This window comes from Cinclus cinclus, chromosome 11 (genome assembly GCF_963662255.1).
Source record: "Cinclus cinclus chromosome 11, bCinCin1.1, whole genome shotgun sequence".
Lineage (NCBI taxonomy): Eukaryota > Metazoa > Chordata > Aves > Passeriformes > Cinclidae > Cinclus > Cinclus cinclus.
Window position 1 is genome coordinate 15,891,166 of NC_085056.1, and position 24,945 is coordinate 15,916,110.

General features: G+C 42.1%; 1 protein-coding gene across 1 annotated transcript in view; it reads right to left on the reverse strand.

Annotated features, from left to right (window-relative positions):
• Positions 1–132: 132 nt before the first annotated feature.
• Positions 133–24,945, reverse strand: part of LOC134048272 (neural-cadherin-like) — a 59,364-nt gene continuing 34,551 nt past the window's right edge. The window contains exons 17-33 of the mRNA XM_062499954.1: positions 23,972–24,252; positions 21,842–23,456; positions 20,691–20,784; positions 19,321–19,505; positions 18,881–19,110; positions 15,749–16,020; positions 14,750–14,964; positions 13,619–13,746; positions 12,920–13,047; positions 11,526–11,649; positions 10,789–10,969; positions 9,743–9,909; positions 8,763–9,027; positions 6,271–6,451; positions 5,080–5,324; positions 3,408–3,562; positions 133–477 (exon numbers count right to left, since the gene is read on the reverse strand). Coding sequence (XP_062355938.1) covers positions 133–477; positions 3,408–3,562; positions 5,080–5,324; positions 6,271–6,451; positions 8,763–9,027; positions 9,743–9,909; positions 10,789–10,969; positions 11,526–11,649; positions 12,920–13,047; positions 13,619–13,746; positions 14,750–14,964; positions 15,749–16,020; positions 18,881–19,110; positions 19,321–19,505; positions 20,691–20,784; positions 21,842–23,456; positions 23,972–24,252 — 4,811 coding nt within the window. The remainder of the gene's footprint in view (positions 478–3,407; positions 3,563–5,079; positions 5,325–6,270; positions 6,452–8,762; positions 9,028–9,742; positions 9,910–10,788; positions 10,970–11,525; positions 11,650–12,919; positions 13,048–13,618; positions 13,747–14,749; positions 14,965–15,748; positions 16,021–18,880; positions 19,111–19,320; positions 19,506–20,690; positions 20,785–21,841; positions 23,457–23,971; positions 24,253–24,945) is intronic.

A 24,945-nucleotide genomic window follows, 5' to 3' on the forward strand; every position in this document is an offset into this window, starting at 1 on the left:
GGCAGCTTAGTGGGAATGTGAATCCCCGTTGTAAGGAGGAAAAAAGGCCGGGTGGGGGGTAATACAGAGCAGGAGTATAAAAAACCGTGCCTCACCTTTGCCTCCAGACCTGAAAAGAGCAGCCTTGGGGAGCTACAGGTCTCCTGCCTCTCTGTGCGAGTACAGCTCCCTCAGCTTCTCGAACTTGGGTCCCCACTCGTGGATGTCGTCGCAGTCGCTGCCGCCGCCCAGCCCCGCGGAGCTGAGGGAGCTGAGGCTGCCGGCGCTGGAGCCCGTGCCCTCGGTGCAGAAGACGCGCAGCGAGTCCTGCGGCGGGGCCGGGGAGCGGCTCTCGGCCTCCCTCAGCAGCGCCCGGCCCAGCGCCGCGCCCGCCGGCGGCGCGGGCCGCGCCCTCACGGCGCCCTGCTGACAGCAGGGCCCCCGGCGGGCCGGGCTGCCCTGCGTCGACACCTGCAGCTCTGCCATGTCGTACGCGTCCTGCGGGGAGAAATCGGGCACGCGGAATTAATACTGGGGGGGGGGGTGGGGGGCGCAAACGTTCGTCTTCTGCTGGGAATAAAGAAGGAATGATCCCGAGTCAGTCCGCTCGCTGTGAACACCCTGAAGGGTTGGGTGTTCTGCCAGCTCTGCCAGCTGCAGTGCGCCCGAGAAAGCGTGTGAGGAACACCTGGGCACTCTGCGCTGCTGCGGTCAGGGTCAGAATCGAGCCCGATTTCATGCCAAAAGAAATGCCCCAACCTTTGTTCTGAAATTCAGATCCGAGTGTCTTATCATCACTGGACAGTGATCCCACAAAGGCGGCAGAAGAGGTGAGAAAGGGTAGTCACAAAACAGCATGCCAAAGAAATCTTTCTGCAGTAGTAGTACTAAAATATACAGTGATTTCTGACAGTTTTACCAGTCTCTGGAATAATGCCTAATTATATGACAGTGGCACAACTGTAAAAGCCAAGTAAAACTACCTACTTCCAAAAAAGTCACTAATTTCTTCCCATCTCAGTTGCAATAAGTGCTGTCTGGGAATTGCACCACAACCTCTGGTACAAAGCTGCCAATGCCAACAGTTAATGCATTCACTGATCAGAATCATCTGCAATGAAGAAGTCCTGTCCCTCAGTGTCCTTCACCTCCCTACAACCCAAAAGTCGTGTCCCTGGACTGATTTACAGCCAAAGAAGAATGCAGACAGGTGGTGGGAGACACAGTTCGTTAGAGCAAACAAATAATTATTTGTATTGCTAATACTGTTCATGGGAACAGGCGCCCTCAGTGACAGAGGTGTGGAATCAGCACTTCCCAAGAGATTTCTTTACTTCAGCATGTGGCATTGAGCATACCCATGTTGTAAGAGACTAAATGAGGTAATCTCAGTGAAATTTGCTGAATTTCCCCTGGAGACAGAGAACAACATAACCCCCTACCCCCCACACCTGCAATCAAGAATCTGCCTAAGTGGCAGGATGGGGTTTGGGACAGGAGCTGCTTACTCCCATTCCTCCAGAGACTAAGGAGTGTTGGTGAAGAACACCGAGACATGCATCCCAGACCCCTGCTTTAGGCATGTCCTGAATTAGTGCAAGCCCCAGTCCAGCCCCACTCTGAGCATGGATACCAGGAGAATCCATGACATGGAGCAACTTTTCATCAGACACAGGTTAAATGGGAGCTTGTTCCAATACAAACTTTAGGATCATCCCTTCACTGAACTGAGTGATTTTAAAAGCATCTTTCACTGTTACTAATTGTTCATTAAAATGAAACATTTCTTCTGATAATAAACCTTTCTTGTCTGGCTATCCACAAACCCAGCTCAAGCCCTACCTCTGGGTCCAGGGCTGGCTTTTAACAACATCTGGTGGTTAGTTGAGTTCAGTGTGTACTCAACAATGCACTGACCACCTGCAATTTATATGAGCTCCCAATTTCTCTGGGGGAAAATTTCACTTATTTCCGATGCAGAAACTCCTTCATATGATAACCTCTTATCCCCACATCCCTACTGTCCACAAACATTACAAAAATGAAACTCTCTTATCCAAGCAGCCACATGATCCTTTTGCTGAGGTAACATTAGAACACAGCTTAGGTGGTGTAATTCTAGATATTTTGGGGGCTGTTTTTTTTTTTGTTCGGCTTTTTAAATCTAGACAAACAACTAGGTTTTAGCTTTGAAAGTTTCAGCTGCGATCCCAGCAGCTGTTAAATCTGAATAATTTAGGAAGAGTATACAAAACCCAGAGAGGCTTCACTCTAAGCACTGTTTTTTCAGGTGGAGTAATAGTAATAGATCTCCTCTGATGGAGATCATCAAGACACTAATTTGATTCCATTGCTTAAAATAAGGAGTGTATTTTAAGAACTCTCCAAAAGTAATTAAACATGTCGTACAGTAACTGTAGACTTCCTCAAAGAGACCTTCTGGGTGTAAAATTGCAAAATACTGCAGAGGAAGTTAATCTGATTAAGGAAAAAAGGATTTATAGCTGTCTATGTTATCACAGGGGAAATGTCTGTGTTTATTACATTCCCACTAATTCACCAAGAAAATAAGGATACTCTACAAGTAAGAATATTTTTAAATCACTGGCTTTTTTTGGGCCATCATACTGGCACCATGACTATTGTTACCTCTGCAAAGTCACCCCACCCCTTGAGTATATGAAATGAACAGCTGGCAATGAAATTTCTTACCTTTTATAAACATAGAAACCATCTACAGGTCAGTAAATAATCTATTAAGAGTACTTGTTTATAATATCTACAGTTTTCCTTCAAAGCTCTGCCTTTCACTGACATGTGGAAACCTTAAAAAAGCCAGCAGGGATGTTAAGAATACCTGCTTTGGGTATAATCTGCTCTGCTCTAAAAATAAACAGCTTGTGTTCATTGGTGCGTTTATCTCCTAAACACAAAAATGCAGAAAGGTTCTTCTAAAACCACATGCCCCAGGGACTCAGAGGAGCCTATTCAACACCTCCCCTTCCCAACAAGGGAGGTGTGAACACCTGCTGTTGGGAGCAGGAAAAGCCTGGCTATGAGGAACACTCACACCAGGCTCTTCCAAGCCTTTGGAGCTCCATCAGAAATGAGCCTGGAGAACCTTAGTGTCTCCTGAGCCCTGAAACCAAACCCAGCAGCTGTTTATTCCCTACTGCTAAACTTGCCCTACAGACTCCTTTCAACATGCACTCAGGATCACTGGCTCTAAGACAAATTAAAAATTGATAGGCACTTATCTCTGCTGAGGAAACATGCTCCCTCACGTACAGACCCTTCCAAATAATTCATCTGCCAATTGCAGGGCTGAATCGGCAGAACGAAAGCTGAGGACAAAGCACAAAATGCATTTTCCTTAGCACGGTGAGGCATCAGTCCCCTCTTAATTGTAACTTAACAGTGAACCTTACTTCATCTTGCTCCCCACCCCCTTCTTCATTGTAGTTGAGGATATTTTCCCTGATGTCCTCCAGATCCTCAGGATGGGCAGATCCATGGTAAACGCCTCCGTGCAGAGCCTTGCGCGTCTTCCAGTGCGCCCAGAGGAAGCCGGCGCTGAGCAGAGCTGTGGGGACACAGGAGCAGAGCACAGGTGATGCAGGCACCAGCAAACCCCAGAGCACAGCAGGGCCAGCATGGCTGCACTCCGGGCTTCTCAGCAAATGTCTGTGGTTGGCACTGTCCAGCATGGTGAACATCAAACACAGAAGAAAAGCCTTTAAAGAGCATTTTGCAACACCCTTTAAAGCCCAACTTGAGTTGGTTAAAGACCAAGTGGTGTCTCTGACCTGCCTCTGTCCCATGTGGAGTTGAACTTTGTCACAGAAAAATGCATTACAGAGGGGGACAAACAAGCAGTTACATTTTGACAGTAACAGACACAATTACACACAAATGAAACACAAGACCCAAGACAGAAGAGGAAATTACTTTTAAATGGTTTACTAGAACACAAGAATCAGGCACATTTTGCCTTAGCATTCATTAATTTAAACATTTTTCTTAAATGCTGAAGTGCATTTACACAACTGACAAGCTTCAACATCAGATACTGAACATTCTATAAATAGAAACTTGCGTATCACCGTACTGACAACTCTATAAAAGTCAATAAAAGCTCAGAGTACAACCTCAAAGCACTGAATACCATAAATTATCAGTGCAGTGAACTAAAGAAACCAGAATCTCTTACAGAATGTCTACAGGGCAGCAGTTCTGTGGAGCAGCATCTAAATGACCTTGGGACTGAAACGGGGGTACACAGAGGTCACGCCCTGCACTCCTCTAACATAAAGATCTATAATCAACTTCAGCTATCTGGGATTCCAAGAGCTGTGGTACCACTTGGCGTCCCATGAATTTGCTAGTCATATTTGCATGGCAAACATAGTATCTAACAGAGCTGGGGAAAACCATGGTATTTCCATACTCTTACTACAACTTCTGAATAAAACTGCATTAACACTAACAGCCAGGAGAAAACTCCTGTGTCTTCCCTCAGACAAACTTCCATGATATTTGAATAAACAAGAAAGACTCCAAGATGTGATCCTTCCTCACTAGTAAGATCATTCTGGTTCTCCTCTTCAAGATCCAATGTCTAAGCCTGAAAATAGCTGAGGAAGACAAAATCAGCTGTTTAGGAGCTGGGACACAACTGGCAAGATGCAAAGTCTGCTCCTGCCTGACCCGTATATTCCTGAGACAGGAAGTTTCTCCTAGACTGAAAAATCTGTTTCATGCTCAGTAGTATTTTAAACAATGCTTATCTGGTAGCAATCTCCACTCTTGCTGTTCAATTGCATTTGCTTCCAATTATGCATCTGAACAGCTCCTCAGCAATGATGTGAAAATGTGAAGAAGACAAAACTGCAGAGACCTTCCACAGCTCACAGATGTTGATTCACTTAGCGATGGAAGCACAGAGGGATCAACAATCAGTGATGGGACCACGACAAAGGAAGGCAGGCAGAGTTGAGTCTCCCTCAGTCGTTTTCGGCAGGAGATGAGGCGATGGTTGCTCGGGACAGGTGGACACGCGTGCTCACCACAGGTAATACAAGACGTAGTTGCCGTAGCTACCTAGGAGTGCCAGGAAGCAGACGCAGATGGCGAAGAGGGAGGTGAAGCTCAGGCCCGTGTCCTTGTGGAAGATGGCCAGGGTGATCTCGCAGCGGCGCCCGGCGTAGCCGTCGGGGCAGCGGCACTGGAAGGCGCTGGGGGACAGGGCCACGCAGGTGCCGTAGTTGCAGGGCCGCTCGGCGCACGCCGTGTGCACGCACTGCCGGCCTGAGGCGTTCTCCAGCAGCATGTGTCCTGCAGGGCAGCTGCACACACCAGGGCAGAATGGCACCGTTACACTGGGACAGGACAGCCGTGACAGGCAGCACTGAAGATTTTAAAACACCCTTTGGTGACACTTTTTGCATGGTTTCTGAAGCAGCTACTGGGAGTAAGTTGTGTGAAATCATGACAGGTCGTAGCCTTTCCTGAGGCAGCCACAGCATGAGCTCCACAACTTCAGACCCTTATGTCTGGGGCTTTCAGAACTTGGGTAGTTCCACTGCCTTCTGCAAGATTATCCTTGTGAGAACCAGCTGGGTTAGTGTCTGCAGTTCTGGCTAGGCAGGACAAGCTGTGCTATGTTCTTTGAATTTCCAGAATTAGAGAACTCCACTTTGTGTTGACAATGGCAGGAGCGTGTGCAAACATTAAACTGTGTCTAAGTAAAGTGTTCATTCGCACACCACAACCAACAGGAATTAATGTTGTCCTGACCCCCACCACAAACACAAGAATCTGAGCTCAATAGTGTGGTGTTCCTAAAGCAGCTGGAGGGAGCCTGGGAGGGAACAGAAGTGACAGCCTGGGGCAGTGTAAGAAATCAGACCCTCACAAGAGAAAGCATTGACACTGCACAGCACAAGCTTCACAGCACAGCCTGGGAACTGTGCCACTCCAGCTCACACACCCTTCTGTCCTGGTTCCAGGGTTGACAAACATTCTGGCTTTGCTGCTCTTTAAACGATTTCCATTAGACAGGCAGCTGAACTTGCTCCAGAATCCCTGGAGCCAGGCTGATTTACATCTGCTGTGCTGGTGTCTCTAAGGACACAGTAACCTGCCCCCTGTGCAGGTGTCCTGCCTTGTGTGCCACTGTGGTTCCAGGGATTTGATGAGATTGCCAGTGCTAGCCTTCAAGCTGCACACTTCAACATCCACCCTTTCCCACCTTATTCTGAAGGGTGTTGTGTTTCTATTTCCACAAATTACCTGCATTCATGCATCATCCACAAATCAATACAAATAAATTCCTGGTTGCAAGGGTTATTCCTACAGGCCTCTGAAGAACAGCCTTCTTTGATGCCTTGGGCACTCAATACTGACACCAGCTCCTTCCCATGAGTGTCCAGAGGGATTCTGTAGTTGTTAAATCTGACATCCTTCATACATCCTACAGCAAGGCACAAAGAGACAGTTTTAAAAACCATTCAGCAAGAATCATTTGAAGCAGCTGTAAGGCTTGGCAGTTTATGCTTAACAAAGGATATAGCTATCAAAGTTTAAATCCAGGACTGAATTCACTTAAACTTTCATAGCATTGCCCTTCTTTTTTGGATTGAACTTTGCTAAAGTTTTAGATCAAGATTCCCAGTGTTTTCCACAAGAATCAAGTGCTGCTGCAGGGCTGTGCTGGTTTTAGCTGAGGCAGACTTAATTCTTTCCAGGGGCAGGTGTGGGGCTGTGTTTTGGATCTGTGCTGAACACAGGGTTGATAACAGGGAGATGTTTCTGTCATTGCTAAGCAAGGCTCACACAGAGCCAAGGCCTTTCCTGCTTTTTGTAGGGCCATGCTGGGAAGGGGGATGGGGCTGCCTGGGAGGCTTTGGAAGGGACACAGCCAGGACAGGTGACTCCAGCTGAGCCAGGGGATGTTCCAGACCATGTGGTATCATGCTCAGGAATGCAGTGAGGGGAAGAAGGAGGAAGGGGAGATGTTTGGAGAGAAGGTGTTTGTCATCCCAGGCAACCATTCCATGGGATGTGGCCCTGCTCTCCTGGAGATAACTGAACACCTGCCTGCCCATGGGAAGCAGGGATTTCATTCCATATTTCGCTGTGCTTGGGTGCGTAGCTTTTGCTTTCCCTGTTAAATTGTCATTAGTTCAGCCTGGGGGTTTCCCACCTTTTACCCTTCTGATTCTCTCCCTGATCCTGCTGGTAGGGAGTGAGCAAGAGGCTTTGGGGGGCTGGAGGCTGGATGGGGTTAAACCATGACAGGGCCTCTATTTGCCTAAGGTAGGTAATCAGTGGAACATGTATCCCTCCACTGTGATCTCCACAGAAAAGTCCAAATAGCATGAAGAACCTGTTACATGTGGATAACCTATTCTATTCTTCTATGTACCAGTAAAAATTGTTTTTGGCCGATTTTAAATAGTAGCTTATGGCTTACCTTTATAGTATGAAGAACAAACCACAGATAATGGTGAGAGTCTTCAATAAGGGATAGAAAATATGTACTGAAGATGTGACATGAACTTTGTATGCACAAGATGTCTCAGTATGAAAATATATACTTTGATTAATTAAGTACATTTTATGACTTTGAAGTCCTTAAAGTTTCAGCTACTTAGCAGCAACATTAATAGTCCTAATTAAAATGATATTCATGAAAATATTTGACTTCTTTATTTACTTGAAAACAAACACTATTACTCCCATAAATAAAAATTTCAAAATATGCTCCCTAATTCACATAAAGTTTATTTATTGTAATACTTCTAGTAAAGCAATAGAAAACAATCTTTTTCTAAATAATTTGTGATACACTTCCGTTTTAAATTATTACTCCATTTAATTTCTCTCCTTACAAAAGTAATACTTTTGTATTACTCACTGAAGTACTTTTGCATGGTGAAAAGATGACCAGCTTGCTTTGAATGGATTTACTAGGACCTGGTTAAAGAGGAAAACGCCATGGGAGAGAGTTGACCTATAGACACCAGGCAGGTTTAACCAGCAGTGATGTGTGTTCCTTGGCAATAAAAGCTGTGCTGATTTGCTTTACTAACACTGTGGGTTTAGGCAAAGGCCAAACTTCCAGCTGAGCTCCAAGTAAAAAGCTGTCATGAATATACCAAACCTCCAATTCTTTGTATTTCTCCTTTGTGGAACTACTCAATTTCTAGGCTGGGAACTGATTTGCTTTTAACAGACATTGTGACCTTATCCATTCAGTTGCTAAAAATTCGGATTTTTAGCTCTAATTCAATAAAACATTTCTAATTTTAGTTAATGCTTTGACTGAGTGTAAAATCCAGTAATACCATGGTAATAAACCAGGGTTTGGTGGGTGCTATGCAATGCACACATAAAAATTCCTTTTAGCATAGGAACAGATGTGTTTGGGAGGAAGGAGAGCTGCCAAACAGACTGGACAGAACCACGCAGTTCACCAGCTCTGTCTATCCAAGGGAGCCATACACAGTCCATTTGGGAGAAGTTTCTGGATCTCCAGGTACAAGCTCTCTGCAGCCAAGGCAAGAGGTGACCATCATTGTTCCAGGTCCAGTAGGTAAGTGTATTTGCAGGCAATTCCCTGCTGTACCTTCTCATGGTCAGAACAGCTTATCTGTCCCTGTTGGAAAGTGTCATGCAGGAAATCTGTGTACTTTGGGCTCTATATAAAGAAGAAAGTTTCCTGCAATATGCCTTTATTTTTACAGGTCCATACTATGAACAGTGAGATTAAGAATTCCTACCTTGAAAACTCTTGTTTTGATTGAATGGGTAGGTGTTTCCAAGGACCAAGACGCTGGGGTCAATGACAATCTCTTTGTATATTCCTGCTGCTTTAGTAATCTCTCTCTTCCCACCTCCTTCATAAAGGCGAAGAGTAAATTCATTTTCATTTCTCTCCAATGTGATGTGATGCCACTCACCATTATCAATGTGGTAGGAGGGAAGGCTTACAGAATAGTTTCCATCACCCAGATTGTATGAGACCACTAAGAGTCCCTGAACAACCTTGTGGATAATTAACAAATAGCGAGAAAGAAAAGAAAAATCATTGCCTGGCATTTTGTATTGACCTGTAAGTCAATCTTAAAGCATTTGTTTAAATTTAGGGTATGTTCACACTGCACATTTAGGTGTAATATAAAAACACTTCAGGTCCTACTGAACTAGGCAAGTAGCTATTGTGGTAGCAATATACTCACAGTGCTATCTAAGTCACCTTAGGAGTAATTTTACCCTGATATCTCTTGCACAAATTTATGGGTTTCTTCAAATAGCCGAGAGTCTGGTGTGTTACAACTACAGTGACAGCTCAAACCAACTTGGCTCAAGAGGTGGCTTGTTCAGTGGTGTGTATAAAATAAGAAGGCTGTCACTTTGAGAGCCTGACATCACTAGACCTGCCACAGGCACTTTGCTTGGCAGAGTCTGAGCTACACAGAATTGGCCACAGAATTTAATGGTTTGAAAGGACACCAGGTACACACCTTATTCATCCTATTCTGTGTAGAACCTGTATTTCTCTGCAACTGGCATCGAAATCCAATGGGATACCGCAGCAGAGTGGTCAGTATCTCAAGTAAAGGATCAGATGTATCTATCCATGAAACAAATTCCAGCCTTGAAGCTCAGCATAAGGTTTTTGCTCTGTTTCCATCTCTTAAGCGGGTGTTTCTCTGAGCTGTGTCTGGACTGATGTCACTGTGTGCAGGGTGCCCCTCACCTGCAGGGTGATGTGCTCGTCCCTGCCCCGGGACAGCATGGTGGTGATGACGCTGTCGGGCTGCCGCGTGCGCACCAGCGCCTGGAACTGCGTCCTGCGGGCAGACACACTGACAGGGAGCTGGTAGCGGATGTGGCTGCCTGCCTCAAACCTGTACTCCTTGGCCACTGCAAGGGAGAGGAACCTTTCAACCGTCTCACCAGGAGATGGCAACATTATTATTGCCCTTAATGTCGTAATAAGAGTGGAAAGTAAAAGAAAACAACTGCAATGCACGGCATGGATCTGTGAGACAATTTGTCCTTTGGGACATGCTCCTGTATTTATTTCCACAGCTTCTCCGGTCACACTCATGCTTCATTTTCCTCTGCAAAGAGGTGTTCTCTTAGCCAACTTGATTCTGCTAATGCTCCTCCTTACCATGCCCACATGGGGTGACAGCAGGGAAGCAGCACCTCTGACCAAGACAAGAGACTGCAGACCAACTATTAAGTACCATAATCAAATTTCACAACCTGTTTTTTTCTAATTGTCTTTCTGGTGCTTAGCTCTCATGGAGCCAAAGATCCTACTATTCCCAAAGCACAGGTCCTTAAGCCAACAGTCACTTCCTGACACTAACAGAGCAGTGATTTCCAATTCCAGACATATGGTACTAATTCTGCACAGAAAGTGGTACTGGCACACTCGTATTTTTTAGGTTATTAGATATTTCTGAAAGTGTAAACAGGTGCAAATCAAACAACTATAATAAAATAAAATACTTTCTTCACTGTTTTTTTTTTTTTTGTCACACAGCCATGTCATTATATAGTCATTGCACAAACACCCTCAGGATTAAATAAATGATCCTGTACTGAGAAAGGAATTTCTCAAAGGGAATTAGAAGAGAAATTGTTAACAATCATAGGCAACTACACTGCAACATGGCTTTACATAATGTAATACAAAAATCACTTCAGCAATCATTACCTGCAAATAACTGAAGTTTCTGTACTGTAAAATGTAGCAGCCTAGCACTAATGAAACAGAAAAGCTGGGTTCACCTTTATCACATCGATAACCGTGGTAGCCTGGCAAACAGTGACACGCAAATGAGCCCCAGTCCCCAAGGCACCTCCCATGGATACCACAGGAGGAAGATCCCATGGTCTCACAGCTCCCATCCGTCAGGGTACAGCCAGGGAAGCTGTTCAGGGACTCTGCAGGAGACTGAAGGTCATATACCTTCAAGAGACAATTCATGACACAAAAATATTATTTGAGAAACATTTAATTTTTAAATAGAAATAGCTGCGTCACTTCACTGTCTGTTCCTCATATGCACTGCTTAAATTACTAAGTTTGCTTTTTGACATTCAGACTTCAGATGATTTTATCAAGACCATATTTTGCCTTTGAATAAACTCAACTGACTATGAAAACCAAAAACCCCCTAATACTTCCCAACAAAGCAGACAGCTGGCATAAATATACCATTATACAATTGCCATTCAGAAGTTCCCTGACTGCACAAAGAAGCTTGGAAAACAGCTGCACGAAGCAGGGGATAAGCAAATGCACAGTTCCTGCCTTATTAATCCTTCTATTGAGAAATAACTTTTCAAGGTACTTATTCTAATTATCACAGAAAAACCCAGCATTTTTTTGTATTTTACACTGATGGATGTGGGCATACAGAATACATTGATGAAAGCGGAAGTCTCACGTATAATACAAATCTCCCAAAAATGGAATAAAGAAGTTTTCTTCTCTGCTAAAGCAAATGTTACTCTGCTCTTACCTGAGTATCCAAGATGAAATTGCGCAAGCAGCCAGAAAAATGTTTGTGTAGCAATTGTGGGTAGGAATATGGTAACGACTCTCTTACACCACCCAGCTGGAGAACATGGTTCACATTCAAATACCTTTAAAAATATATAAATAATAAAAATAGATGTGCATCTACCTTCAAACACAGGCAGATAAATAAAGAAATAAATACACTGCATTTCCAAATAATACAGGCTTTATAATGTAACAGTAGAACGCAACTACTTTATCTTCTCACTGAAATAAAGCCCTTAAAAATAATAGGCTTTTTTAAACATGACAGTGAAACCTGCTGGAAATTTGACTGTTGGACACTGTTACATTTTAGGTATGTTTGTGTTCAAGTCAGAAACAGCTGTGATATCCTAGACACCATATTCTCTTTCAAATGCCCTGTGTGGAAACAGACATCTTATGCTGTAGGAATACTACAACAAAGGCTGTTCTATGTATGATGAAAGTCAGAAATCTAAAAATTTGGTCTATGTGGTCTAAAAGGCATGGTAACCATGTCCAAGCTCTGCACTGTCTCTCAGTCATCTCTTCAAGACAAAAAACTCCATGTATTTTAGATCTCCTACTTTCTTTCCCCCAGAGTTATCAATTAATTTCTTTCATTTTCATTTGTCTGTATATTTTTCCCCTTTTTTGTGCTCTTTTCATGACCAGGAGGGCTCCAAGCAGCTGTGGACAAGGCTTAATCCCAATGCTCATCAGAATACTTGCTTGGACTATCTATTCCACAGCTGAAGTGTCTTTCTTAGTACAAAGGTTTCCCTAAAATATAACCTGAATATTCCTTACTGTAACTGCAGGCCCTGTACAGAAGAGATTGTCTAAATCCTCTTTGTACCATTATTTTATACACACTGAAACCTAGCATATCTCTCATTTTTTCCCTCCTTTCTGTTAACCGACCTCAATTCCTTCATTCTTGATTCTCACTCTCAGGGTGAGCTGATCAGTCATTGCTCTCCTCTGGACTGTACCCAGCTGCTCCTTGTCCACCCTGCACTGTAGGGCACAAACTGTACATCCGGGACTCCAATGTCAACTGGCCTGAATTGGTGAGGTTTTAAAGAGCAGGTGCACAGTGACTTGATAAACAGAAATCCTGAGGGTAGTACACAGCACTCACAGAAACTCCAGTAACAGCCAAAGGGTTTTGGGGCTGTCACTTAGTACTGCAGCATTACTTCAGAGGAAGACTGGTTCCTTAAAATTTGTTTAGCGCTTTAAGGTCCAGGCTTGGCCTAGAAGGCCTGAGAAAAGAAATGCTTTTTGTGCTCCTAGTCACAAATAGCTTGGCTTCCATCTAAGAGGTAAAACATTCAACGGGCTGTCAGGGAATCTCCAGGAATGTACCTTGCTCTCCGTGGAACAGACCCCAGGACTTCACAGCTGGTGCGGTCTCCGGCGGACAGCCAGCGGCCAACCCCCTCTGTCTCCGACACCGCGGCTGCGCTGCACCGGTCCAGAGTGAAGCGCACGCCCTGCACAGAGCACAGCAGCGAGCTGCAGCTGCTGCACAGGCCAGCGCCCCCGCTGCATCGCATCGCAGCTTTCGCTTCTTGCGCGCTACCAAGCAAAAGGGCTGGGCTGTTCTGCGTTCTGTCGCTCTTGCAAAAACCAGTGGAGCTAAAATGGAAGCATTTAGCAAAAGTAGGCACTTCTCAACTTTGTTTGTGCTTCCGAGTATTTTAACCACTTACGCAAAACCTGTACCTGCGTTTGCGAGTAATAAATATCTGCTTTTTGTGGATAAGTAATGGATTCCAGTGGCCGCATTCTACACATGCTTCAGCAGAGCTTAAAAAAGGCAAAGATTGCAGAATATGGATTATAACATCAGTGGATTTGGAATTCACAATGAGGCTGGGACATCTGGGACAATGAGGTTGTCCCAGAATTTCTATTAATCAAACCTACACGAACAGTTAGGACAATACATATTGTCTGTTCTTTATTGAAAGGCTGTTCTTTCTACCTTCCTGTCTCTGCACAGGGAAATATTTTTAGAAATATTAATATCCTGATGTGGAAAAAAAAAATCCAATAACTGACCTGACCATTGGTTCTGACTTCCAGTCGATGCCACTTCTTGTCTGCTACATTCAGATGACTTGGAAACTGCAGCACCACGGAACCTGAGCCATGGCCCATCTTCAGCACGGGAATACCACTAGAGAGTTCTAATACAACATGAGCAAGAAATTAAATTCAGCTACAAAATGTCCCTTTTGGGTATCTCAGCAGTTAGTGACTGTACTGATTTAATGGTTATTGCTCGTCACATACAGGGGGTTCACTACACAAATAACTAGAATTATACCCTATATTTTCTATTAAGCAAAAGTATTCATTCAGTATTTTATTTACTTATATACTTTAGATTATGCCACTTCTCTGTCAAAACACTGAAACTAATTCCTGAGAAGCAATCTGCAATTTTATGATGCTCTAAAACAATTAATACATGCAGGTTTCTTCCTTCCCATCTTCTAATCAAATTTACAAGTAACTGCAAAGCAAGGCAAAAAAAGAGGTAAATGATTAACTATTCAACCACATTACCTTTCAATTAATCAGGAGGCTATAAAATGCCAACCATACTGTGCATCTTGTATGCTAATACACAAAAAATAAGCAGCAGTAACCTTTTAAATACGCATCAACATAAAGCACTGAGTTCTACTTGTGGATGAATCTTCCCACAATGGCACATGGGGCTGGATTCATCCATCACATCATTGCCTGTTCAAAAAAATGTGCAAAATTGCCCCAACACCAAAGGGAGTTTAAGTGGATTTCTTTTCTCACCAAACTAGATAAGAATGACATGCAACTAAGATTGCACTAGCCATACAATAACTATCTTCAAAGCACCTAAATTCCTTTATAGCACTACAGTTTTTCTAGGCAGATTTTATATATATATATGTAAATCTGTCTGTTTTGCTTCCCCCTCCATTTCCACAACTCTGTGATGAACCCAAAGCCAGAGATGCAGGCTACAAAAATAGACATCAAAGGAGAAAACTTGTTAGGAAATGCTTCAAAATTTTTTTTACTCCAGAAAATAAGTTACCTCATTGGAAATGGAAAGACAGAATTTATAGTCTAATTGTTACACTGGTCACAAACAATCCATTCCCAAAAGACATTTAATTTTTCCACACCCTTTTGCAGAAGTACCTATTGCAATAAAGTTTTCTGTATTCCCAGGTTCTGGATTTGATAAAGGGCCACTATATAGTAAAAGTCCATCTGGAACCACAGTAATAAACTCTAGAGAGAGTGAGCTTTCAAAACAAGGTCTGATGGGACGAAACCATGCATAACCATTTCCATGGAAACTGTGCTTAGTCTGCTGGCAGTCTGGTCCATGAAAGGAAGCAGGACAAAGACATCTGAAAAACCATAAACAAAAGAAATAGTCAAAATTCCCCCATGTTCAGCTTTTTTTTGGTTTTACATACAGCAAATGCAGAACTTCAATCACAGTTAAAAAATCAGCAAAACAAAGATTTTTAGCACAATCTTAGGGGTGTTTGGCAATTATTAAAATACTCTGAGAGTACAAAGTATTTTTATTCCCTATACTAACTCCCTCAAAAAAAAAGTATTTTTGAGGCCAAGCTTTTGAGAACAACAAACTTTTTTCCTAAATAACATAGAACACCAAACATCAATTTATTACAGTCCGGGAGGTTAACTCCTACCTGGAATTAATTTTACTAAGGGAGTACTCTGCATGCCAGGTGATGCTATAATAAAGCAAGTTTACTATCTAATGTTCTTTAGGCTCCCTATTACCCATTGTTTGAACTACATTTCACTCCTACATCCCTGCTGCTTCCACTGATACTCACCTTTATTATAACTCTCTTGGAAAAGAGAAAAAAAAACCAGGGCACGTGCCTTCATCCTGAATTAGGTGATCTTAAAAAAGGACAAGTGTTAATTATGTGTTCCCCAGGGTTTTCTTTGTTACCCATGCACATTTTGGGACCACAGCCCCATCAGGAAAGCCCCTGTTGCCATTTGGTTTACACCCCAGTGCACCTGTGGGGTTTTTTGTTTCTCCTCCAGCCAGAAGTACACTGATGATTATTTCAGACCTGTACCCTGTAAGCACCACTCAACACTTGAAAAACAGAGGGGATAAATAACGTGCAGGGCAGGTTTCCTCACCTGTAGCCATTGAGAGTGTCGACACAAACGCCCCCGTTGAGGCAGGGGCTCCCAGGGTAGGAGGAGCAGGGCTGGTGCAGCCGCTCACGGGCGGAGCAGGTGCAGACCCCGTGGCTGGAGGTGGTGAGGGACACGAAGGACACGCTCCCTGTGTCCATCACAGTGGGGATGTCACTCACACTGAGCTGGTTTGCACAGCCCTCGCTGCAGTTGGCACTCCTGCACTCATCAACGTCGATCTGGGAAATGTGCAGTTGTAGAGCTGACTGCATCTAAGAGAAAGGACAGTTTAACACATCACCACTCTCATCCTAATGAGGGCTTTTACCGCAAAAATAAAAAAAAAAAAAAAAATCAAAGCCGTTAGAGACTTAACGTGGTGTTTAGTTTCTTGAGCATTACTTAGTAAAATCCCTGATTATACAGGTAAGAAAAATACTCTGAAAAATTCAGGAAACATTTCCTTAAAAAAATTACAGCAGCAGCATTTCCTAAAAATTTACTCATTGACATGACTGAGTGTGAACATGTTGAATCTGCACGAATCTAATAACATTATTTCCAAGGACCAAAGCTCTGAGAGCACCTCTCCACCTTCTGAGCTGCAGCGTCTGCATCACACCTCTCTGCACAGCAACAGGAGTGCTTCAGCTCAAGCCAGGATAAATCCTTCCTCAGCAGTAACACCCAGATATTATTTCTTACCTTTTCGCATACAAAACGATACAGAAACAGGAAAATGCAGAGCTGAGCTGCTTTCAATAATCATGTCCACAGACAGTGACCTGACAAGACAACTTTGTAGCAACTTGGAATCAGTCTAATGATTTGTGCCCCATAAATTTACATTTCATGTCAAGCTGTCTGCAACAAAATACAGTCAGTTCAGCATACTGAATACTGCATTCTATGCTACATTAATCTTTGCTAGTTCACTGTTTCTATTGTTAATTGGGGTTGCACCTGAAAGCCCAAGTACCAAATAAAAAGAGCCTCATGTAACCACAGGTCTGGTAATGGAGGAATAATGACTCTGAAAGCACAACTTCCATTCCAAATGGAGCAAGGAAGCACTGGCAGAGAGGGAGGGAAGGGAGCTGCTCACAGTGTGAGGCAAGAACAGAGCTGCCATTAGTTCTGCCTTTTTGTCCTTCAGCCTGCACACCTAAACTGTCACAATCTGTTCATTCCACTTATTTGGGAATTGTGCACAGGTGTCTGTTATAAAGCTTCAGAATTTGATTTGTATTTGGTGAAATGTGTATTTAGTACCCAAACTTGAGTTTGGGTGAGTGAGGCAAAAGACCTCACTATTCTCACAGGGGTACACAAATGAACAAGGTATACAAATGTAAAACTAAGAGCTTTATGTATTTAACATGGGGTTTTTTTCCCCAAATAGTAAAACGTATGGCAAATACCTTAAAATTAAGCTTTGAAAAGATCAAAACAAATACATAAATACTAAAGTGCTTCTATTTTTTTCTCATTTGTGTAGTCATCTCAGTTCACCACTGTAAGAACTTTGATCTTCCTAATCCTTTGTTTCTATATTCTCAAATATCATAACATGTATTGATGCCCATACCCCCAAAGGCACAGAGTATACTTTGTAATGACATGATGCATCCTGTCAATGCAGGTCTTGTGTCTGCTGCCCAAATTTATCACCATCAATGGAGAGTCTGTAATGCACATTAAGACATCTATGTAATACTGTTATTGAACAGCTGTATGAAAACAACCTTGGCTCCTTTAAAGTATTAGGAAGGATTATTTTTCTGCTAAATAAAAATTGCTGTTGTAAAACTATATCCCCAGGAGGTAATGCAAACATATTATTTATGTAGCAATTCAATGAATAATTCCATTGCTGATTACTTATTTTCTATATTTCTAGTTATTCACATAGAAAACTACTGGAGGAATTCTCCAGCTATGATTGGTTTTCTGTAAACTATTGGTGATTACTCACTAGAGCTATTCATTAAATATTGAAAGGTGGTATATAATTAATAAAAACATACATTTTCCATTAAAATATGTGAAGCAATCCCCTTGTTACCACTTTGAAAAATTCATGTGTCGTGTTATGGAAGAGAGTATTTGAAATCCATGGGATTTTCTATATTATCGTTGCAGTAATTCAATAAATATGCCAAAGAAGCAGTCATTATCCTTCATGAATACTCTCTGTCTCTGGTATTCCTTATCTGGTCACTCTGAAGACTCTCATAATCCACAGAGCCATTCAAGATACACCAAGATGGACACAGGTAGTAAGTTAAGACAGCCCTGCTTGGTTCCCAGACTCAGGCAGACTCCACCATATTCACACGAATGGAAATTGCTGATTTCTCTTTGGAAAAATCGCCCATATGATGTACCATGTATTAAACCCAAATATAGCCAGTGCAAGTGAAAAGCTGAGCAGTGTCACTTTGCCTTTGTGCAGGGCTACAGAAAAATCAGTTGTGGCCATGACAGACTGTCTGTGCAACTAAGTTAGAGAGCAGCACAGTTAGGGAACACCAAGAAGGGAAGGAAAACATCTTCCATCCAAAAAATATTTTCCCCTTACAACAGTAAAAGCATTAGGAGGAGGGTGTCACTTAGCATTTGAAGCTGTCCTTTAGTGAGATAAATGCAACCACGGGACTGGTCGTCTCCATCTCACTCACCTCTTGCAACTGTTCCCTAAGCTGCACATTCCTTCCAGCAGGACTTTTCCTCTGAAGTGTCACCTCTTTGTACTGCAGAATTTCTGTTAGGGTGACATCAAGCCTCCACTGTAAGAGTCTAAACTCAAGATGATGTGGGGACTACAAAATGAAACACTGACTGGAGAAAACACAGGTATCTACCCCATGACAGCAATGCAGACCCATTTTTCTGCAGCTCTCCAGTGACTATTCACTGAACCAGAAGTTAGTACAGCCATACAATATGCATGGCACTAAAAAGAAGGGAGAAAGCTTGAGTTAAACACTTGTTTGACAAGTGTTTTTGTCCTGAGTGAAGCAGTAAAACCTTTATCTGTAGATGCAGTATATTTTTCCACTGAGGTTTGAGATATATAGCCTGCAAACTCAGTGTTTGGGTGAGTTCCACAGATGACCCCAGAGAACAAACCTCAGTTTTAAACGCTGCCATCTCTGCATGCAGTTTCTCAGGTCTGTAATAGGCTGAGCCAGCACGGACTGCAAATCTCACATCTGTCTGATTTCCATCCCTGCTCATCACACTGAAGACAATCACATCACTCAGCTTTGCAGGTAACAATTTTGCAAGGAACTCCTTGAACTCGTCATGTCTCATTTTGCCGTGTTCATCTCTCCTTATGAACTCCTCTGCTGTGACACCTGGTCAAGGGATTCAAAAATAGATGAATATGAACACCCGGGAGCTCACTGCTTAATTTCTCAATTTATTTCTTGTTTAATAATATGGAAACGTATCAAAAAGTGCCCTACAAAGGTAAGCTAATCAAGTATTGTAGTAACACTCACACCACATAAACATTCAGTTAGAGAAGCAGCTGACTTAAACTCTCACCAGCAAACAAAACCAACCTGAGAAACGCACAGTGGCTGAGTTTTGTATGGCTTCATTTTCCAGGTCTCTAACATGGATTTGTACTGTAGATATAACATCAGGACAAACTCCATCAGAAACTCTAACTCTTAAGTTGTATATTCCCTGAGGAGTGTTATCCACCATCAGCAAAGACCCAGTCCTCTGATTTAACCTGAAAGATCTAGACAGAAACCTTCAATTAGGAAATCTTCACAAATTCAAAGTTGAGGACTCACTTTATTCATTAACACCATTCAGAAGGCCTTAAATGTTACTGTGAAGGTTATAGGGCCAAAACTTAACAGGAATTATCCAATAAGCTCAGAAAGGCACCTCAGCCACCACAACTGAGAAATGACAATGTGCAGAATTTACAAAGAGATGCTCCTGCCACTCAGCCTTTCCCAGACTGGAACAAAAGCAACATGCAGCTGAACCACGTGGGTCAGTACAGGCATCATGGGCAAGCCTCTGAGGTCAGTAATAGGCAGCAACAAACCCACACTGACCATTCCAGGTTCTCACATCTCTATCTGGAACAGGCTAAGCCTGTATAAAATCTCTCACAGCATCTTCATTTGACATCTCAAAGGGCCAGTAATCAGCAATTATGGAACTATTCCATGACCATTATTATGGAACAGTGACCTCTTAGCATGGAAACAGGCCCAGGGGATGCTGATGGACAGAAAGTCTTTAATTCTGGGCTACATAAAGTTGTTAAACTTTCAGTCCCAGCACAGACTAAAATTCACATTCACTTTCACATCCATTTTTTCCCTTTTAGACAGCATATAGTTATGCCATAAACCATCTCACTTTATGACATGAACAAATAATATCTAAGTAGGAATTAAGGGTCCAATTCAACATTTCAATTAACAGAAAAAAAAACTCCCACTAATCTGAGTCATGGTTTTCACATGCAATTGTAGATTTAGCCATCAAAGAGAGCACCAAATTCCTCCCTTCCACTTTTGATGAAATTACTCCATTCTTTGCTTTTAAATTCAGGATTTGTATTCCATCAACCCTAACATCTGAGAGCAAGCAATAGAAACTCTGCCTATTTTTAAACTGGAGCTTACAGAATGCTTATTTTTACATAAATTAACTCAGACATCTGAGTAAAAATCAACATCATGGTGTGATCCTGCATTGTCTTGGAAAAAAATATTTCATGCAACAATTTCTTAATACCTAGTAACCCACGCAAAAAAAGAAAAAGACCATTCACAAGGTAGATCCCTTAATACACTCAATAACCCTGGCTTTATGCACATCCTGAACACAGAGAAATACATGGTGAGCAAAATAATTACAGAAGCATAAATATTACTCATTTTGACAGAAATACAATCCTCACTTGAGCAGTTTTCCTTCAGAGAGAAATGTTTTATTGTCCCAGTCATCCTGATCTGGTGCAAACACCTCCCCAAGCACTGTTGTTGACCATTTTCCTGTTGAGATAAATTATAATAAATCTGCATTTAATTTTTGCTTTTCAGTGCACTTTATATTCTGTCACATTCATTACTGCATTTATTATTTTCAGACTCCTGCTCAATTTAGTGATGGTTATGATCCAGGATTCTTAAAACAATGCATAGCCTGTCATATGATTTCTGCCAGTTCTGGCAGTGTGAGTACACTGGAGATGTCACATGGAAGAAGAAAAGCTGGAAACAGCATGAAACAACACCACAAGCATACATAAATACAACTCTCAAAAAAAACTCAGACAAAAGAAAAATTAAAAATCACCATATCAAGAGTTAATTCCAAATGTTTCATCGCTACTCTATTATTTTGAAAAGCACACAAGTGGAAGCCAGCAAAAGAGGGAGAGCATCTTATGGGGTACACCTGGGAGAGAAGGACAATGATTGGGAAAAGGGCACGAAGACACCAAACTGGGCCAGGTCTTGGTGATTTTTCCAGGCCCTTGGGGGCTGGCACAGAAGTGGAACTTCCAATAGTTTTTCTAAAACAGCAAGATGAACAAATCCAGGGAAGGAAACTTTTGAAATCCCCAATCCAGGTTCAGCAACATGGGAGATTTTTAAGGTTCAAATGTGGAGTCAAGCCAACCTAAATGCTTCATTCTCTCATTTCTACAGTATGCCCTGGTACATCTTTTTCTAATTTAGGCAATCCAAACTCAGAAAATGTAACTGTCAAATACCTTCTGTAGGTGAGCACTCATTAATGGAAAATATTCAATTTTATGGTTTTATAAAAATACTGCTTTTTCTGCAAGTTCAGTATATACCTGTTTCCAGCTAACCGTTTTTGGCAGATAATCTTTTACACACCAAGATCTGAGTTTTACAAATATATTTCACTTATTCCATTTTACTTAGTATTTTACAGAACAGGAGCTGCAGTTTTGAAGTATGTAAACCATTGAAGAAATAGATTAACAGACTACAAGAAGGAAATTCAGTGTAAAACTCTGCTAATTCATGAATCTGATCTAATATCCAGAATCTGATCTAACATCCATCTAGCACTTACCTTTGTAGCTGTACACATAGACCTCCTTGTGGCCAGACTCATGGCAGTTGTCGTTCTCATCACCAACTGTTATAGTCAGGGTGGTTGTGGAGCTCATAGATGGAATCCCACTGTCTGTTATAACTATTGGCAAGTGAAAAACCTTCTGCTTTTCTCTGTCAAAGGACCTCAGAGCCGTTATAGTTGCTGTGTTATTTCTGTTGTCAGTAAGAGAAAAATCCAAGGAATTCTGATAATCTGGTGGCAATGAATAGGTAAAGGGTGGCCCATTTTCCTCACTGTCCGGATCAAACGCGTGAAGCAGCTTTGATGTATGGTTCATATGCACTATTTCAGGCTTCAATGCATTTTCCCAAACTATAGGCATGTATGGTGCCTCAAACCTTGGTCCATTGTCATTAATATCAAGCAAGTTAATTAAAACTGTAACACTTCCAGTGCGGGGAGGTGTCCCCTGATCTGCAGCTTGTACAATTAAAGCATAGCTTTGAATGGCTTCACGATCAAGTGCATTTGCCACAACCACGTGACCAAACTGGTCAACCACAAACTGTCTCATAGGATCTGAATCTGACTTTATAGAATAGATAATCCTCCCATTCAAATCAGAGTCCTTGTCTGTAGCCCTCACTGTGGTTACTGTAGTACCTACAGGCACATCTTCAAATACAGGGTTAGTCTGAATAAACTGAGAAAGGAAAGCTGGGCTGTGGTCATTTGAGTCTTCCACTTCAATCAGGCACACCGCAACACTAGAAAAATCCAGATCTTCCACAGTAATAGTAAGATTAAACTGTCTTTCATGGGCATTCTCAAAATCCAACTTTTCTTTCAGTCGAACAGTGCCACACTGCCGTTCTTTGTCATTCTCAATATAAAACTTCTCATCTGGGTCTCCCCCGATGATACTGAACATTAAGTCTGCATTTTCCCCAATATCTGCATCCATAGCACAAACTTGCAGGATTTCTGAGTTGACGGCACTGTTCTCAGGAATTGCTGCCTGCCACATCTTCTTTGTGAATTTTGGAACGTTATCATTGACATCTACGACCCAGACAGTGGCAGTGCCAGTTCCTGTTAGCCCTCCTCCATCTCTTGCTTCAACAGTAAGAAAATAACTTTCAGTCCTCTCCCTGTCTAGCAGTCCCCCTGCCACGTGGATGGTTCCAGTATTGGGATTGATACTGAACATGTCAGTACCAAACTCGTTCTCCACATTCCCTGTTATCCTGTACGTCAGGACAGCATTTAGACCAACATTTGGATCATCGCGATCGACTGCAGCCATTTCCATGACTAAGGTGTCTGCAGGAGAGTTTTCAAAGACATTCCCATTGCAGTCATCAGGCATGCACGTGAACGTGGGTGCGCTGTCATTTATATCCCACACATTGATGATCACATCAGCAAACCCTGTAAGTCCTCCTCCACCCTCATCTGTAGCCAACACAATGAATCTCCACAGTGCTCTCTCCTCCCGGTCCAGCCTCTTGTGTGAGTAAATGCTGCCTGTTTTCTCATCTATTGTGAAAATATCACCTGCACCATACCCATGCAAGGAATATCTCAAATCTCCTCCATCAACAATGCTATCAGGATCACTGGCCATAACCTATAAAAGTTTTGGAAAAAAATCAAGTATAGAAAATATGAACTATGCAGTGATTGCATCACATCCTATATTCTGCTCCAGTCTAAAGAGTCCAAACAAAAGCATATGACATGGTATTAACATGTGCATGCCAGAGGAGAGCAAATCCAGGCACAAATCAGAGCAGGCAAATATGCATTTTTAACAATGCTAACAATTTAACAATTTTACCACTAAAATAATATATTTTCATATTCATACAGGTAATTTAAATATGAAAAAATGATAGCTACTTTAAATTGTTAATTATTTGCTTTTCAGGGTCAACAAATGATCCATCATGTTTATTATACTTACTAGCCCTGTAATTTATATTCTTTTTCCACAAAAGTCCATTTCTTCTCTTCAGTGACAAAAAAACTTTGTCAAAATAAACTTCATTAATATATATGCACTGAGTTATTTCTAACATAATTGTACCACAGTAATCTGTGCTTTCATTGAAATATTATAATCTGTAGAACTGCATACACTACCTGAAGTACAAAGACTGGTAATACATCCAGTTCCTCAATTATACTTCCATAGTATTCATTGATAGAAAAAACTGGAGCCTCATCATTTTTATTCATGACGTTGATGACGATAACTGCATAATCCTCCCATTTCCCATCAGAGGCCAATAAGTGGATCTCATACATTTTTGTTTCTTCATAGTCCAGTGGTTGGGCAATGAAAATGGCTCCTGTTTCTGGATCTACATCCAGCACTCCTGTGTTTCCAGCTGTGATCTGATACCGTAGTTTTGCATTTGTTCCTGTCAATTACCAACAATGTCAGAAAACACACATTTCTTGAAGTAGGCTGATGGTGAGGTGAAGTACAAATCACACAATAACTGATAAGTGGTAATACTTTTATCATTTTTATGGTCTTTTAAAACATGTGGCTATGTCAGATTACTTAGCAGCATTTTTAGTTCTGGTGTGTCCAACCGTAGCTGGTCTCTACAAAATACGTCTATGCAATGAAGTAATAATTCTGGTTTTACTTTATTTGGAGGGCAGAAATGAAGTGCCATATATATATCACATCAGGTCCCCTGTCCAACACTATAGAGCAGATTTACAGTACCAAACTAAAAGTTTCTTGAGTAGATAAATCATTCTGCAGTGCATCTTCACCTCATTTGCCTCAGCCTCCTACAGAGTGGGAGGAATCCAGTGCAGTCAGGATTTCCTTGCACTTCACAAACACACAGAGACCAGTCCCTGGGTCTTGTGCAACAACAACAAAAAAACAGTGTTTCACCATACAGTGAAGCTGAATTAGCAGCACTCCATGGTCAAAAGATGGAAGCATGTACTGATCCCTCTCTCTTTTATAGGCACTGGTTATATACTTCTACGTGATTAGTGGCTGAATTTCTGGCTGATTTGTGGATAAAACAGTGTCACTAAAATTCATCATATGCATCTAGGAAGTCTAGATTCAAATAAAACAAACAAAA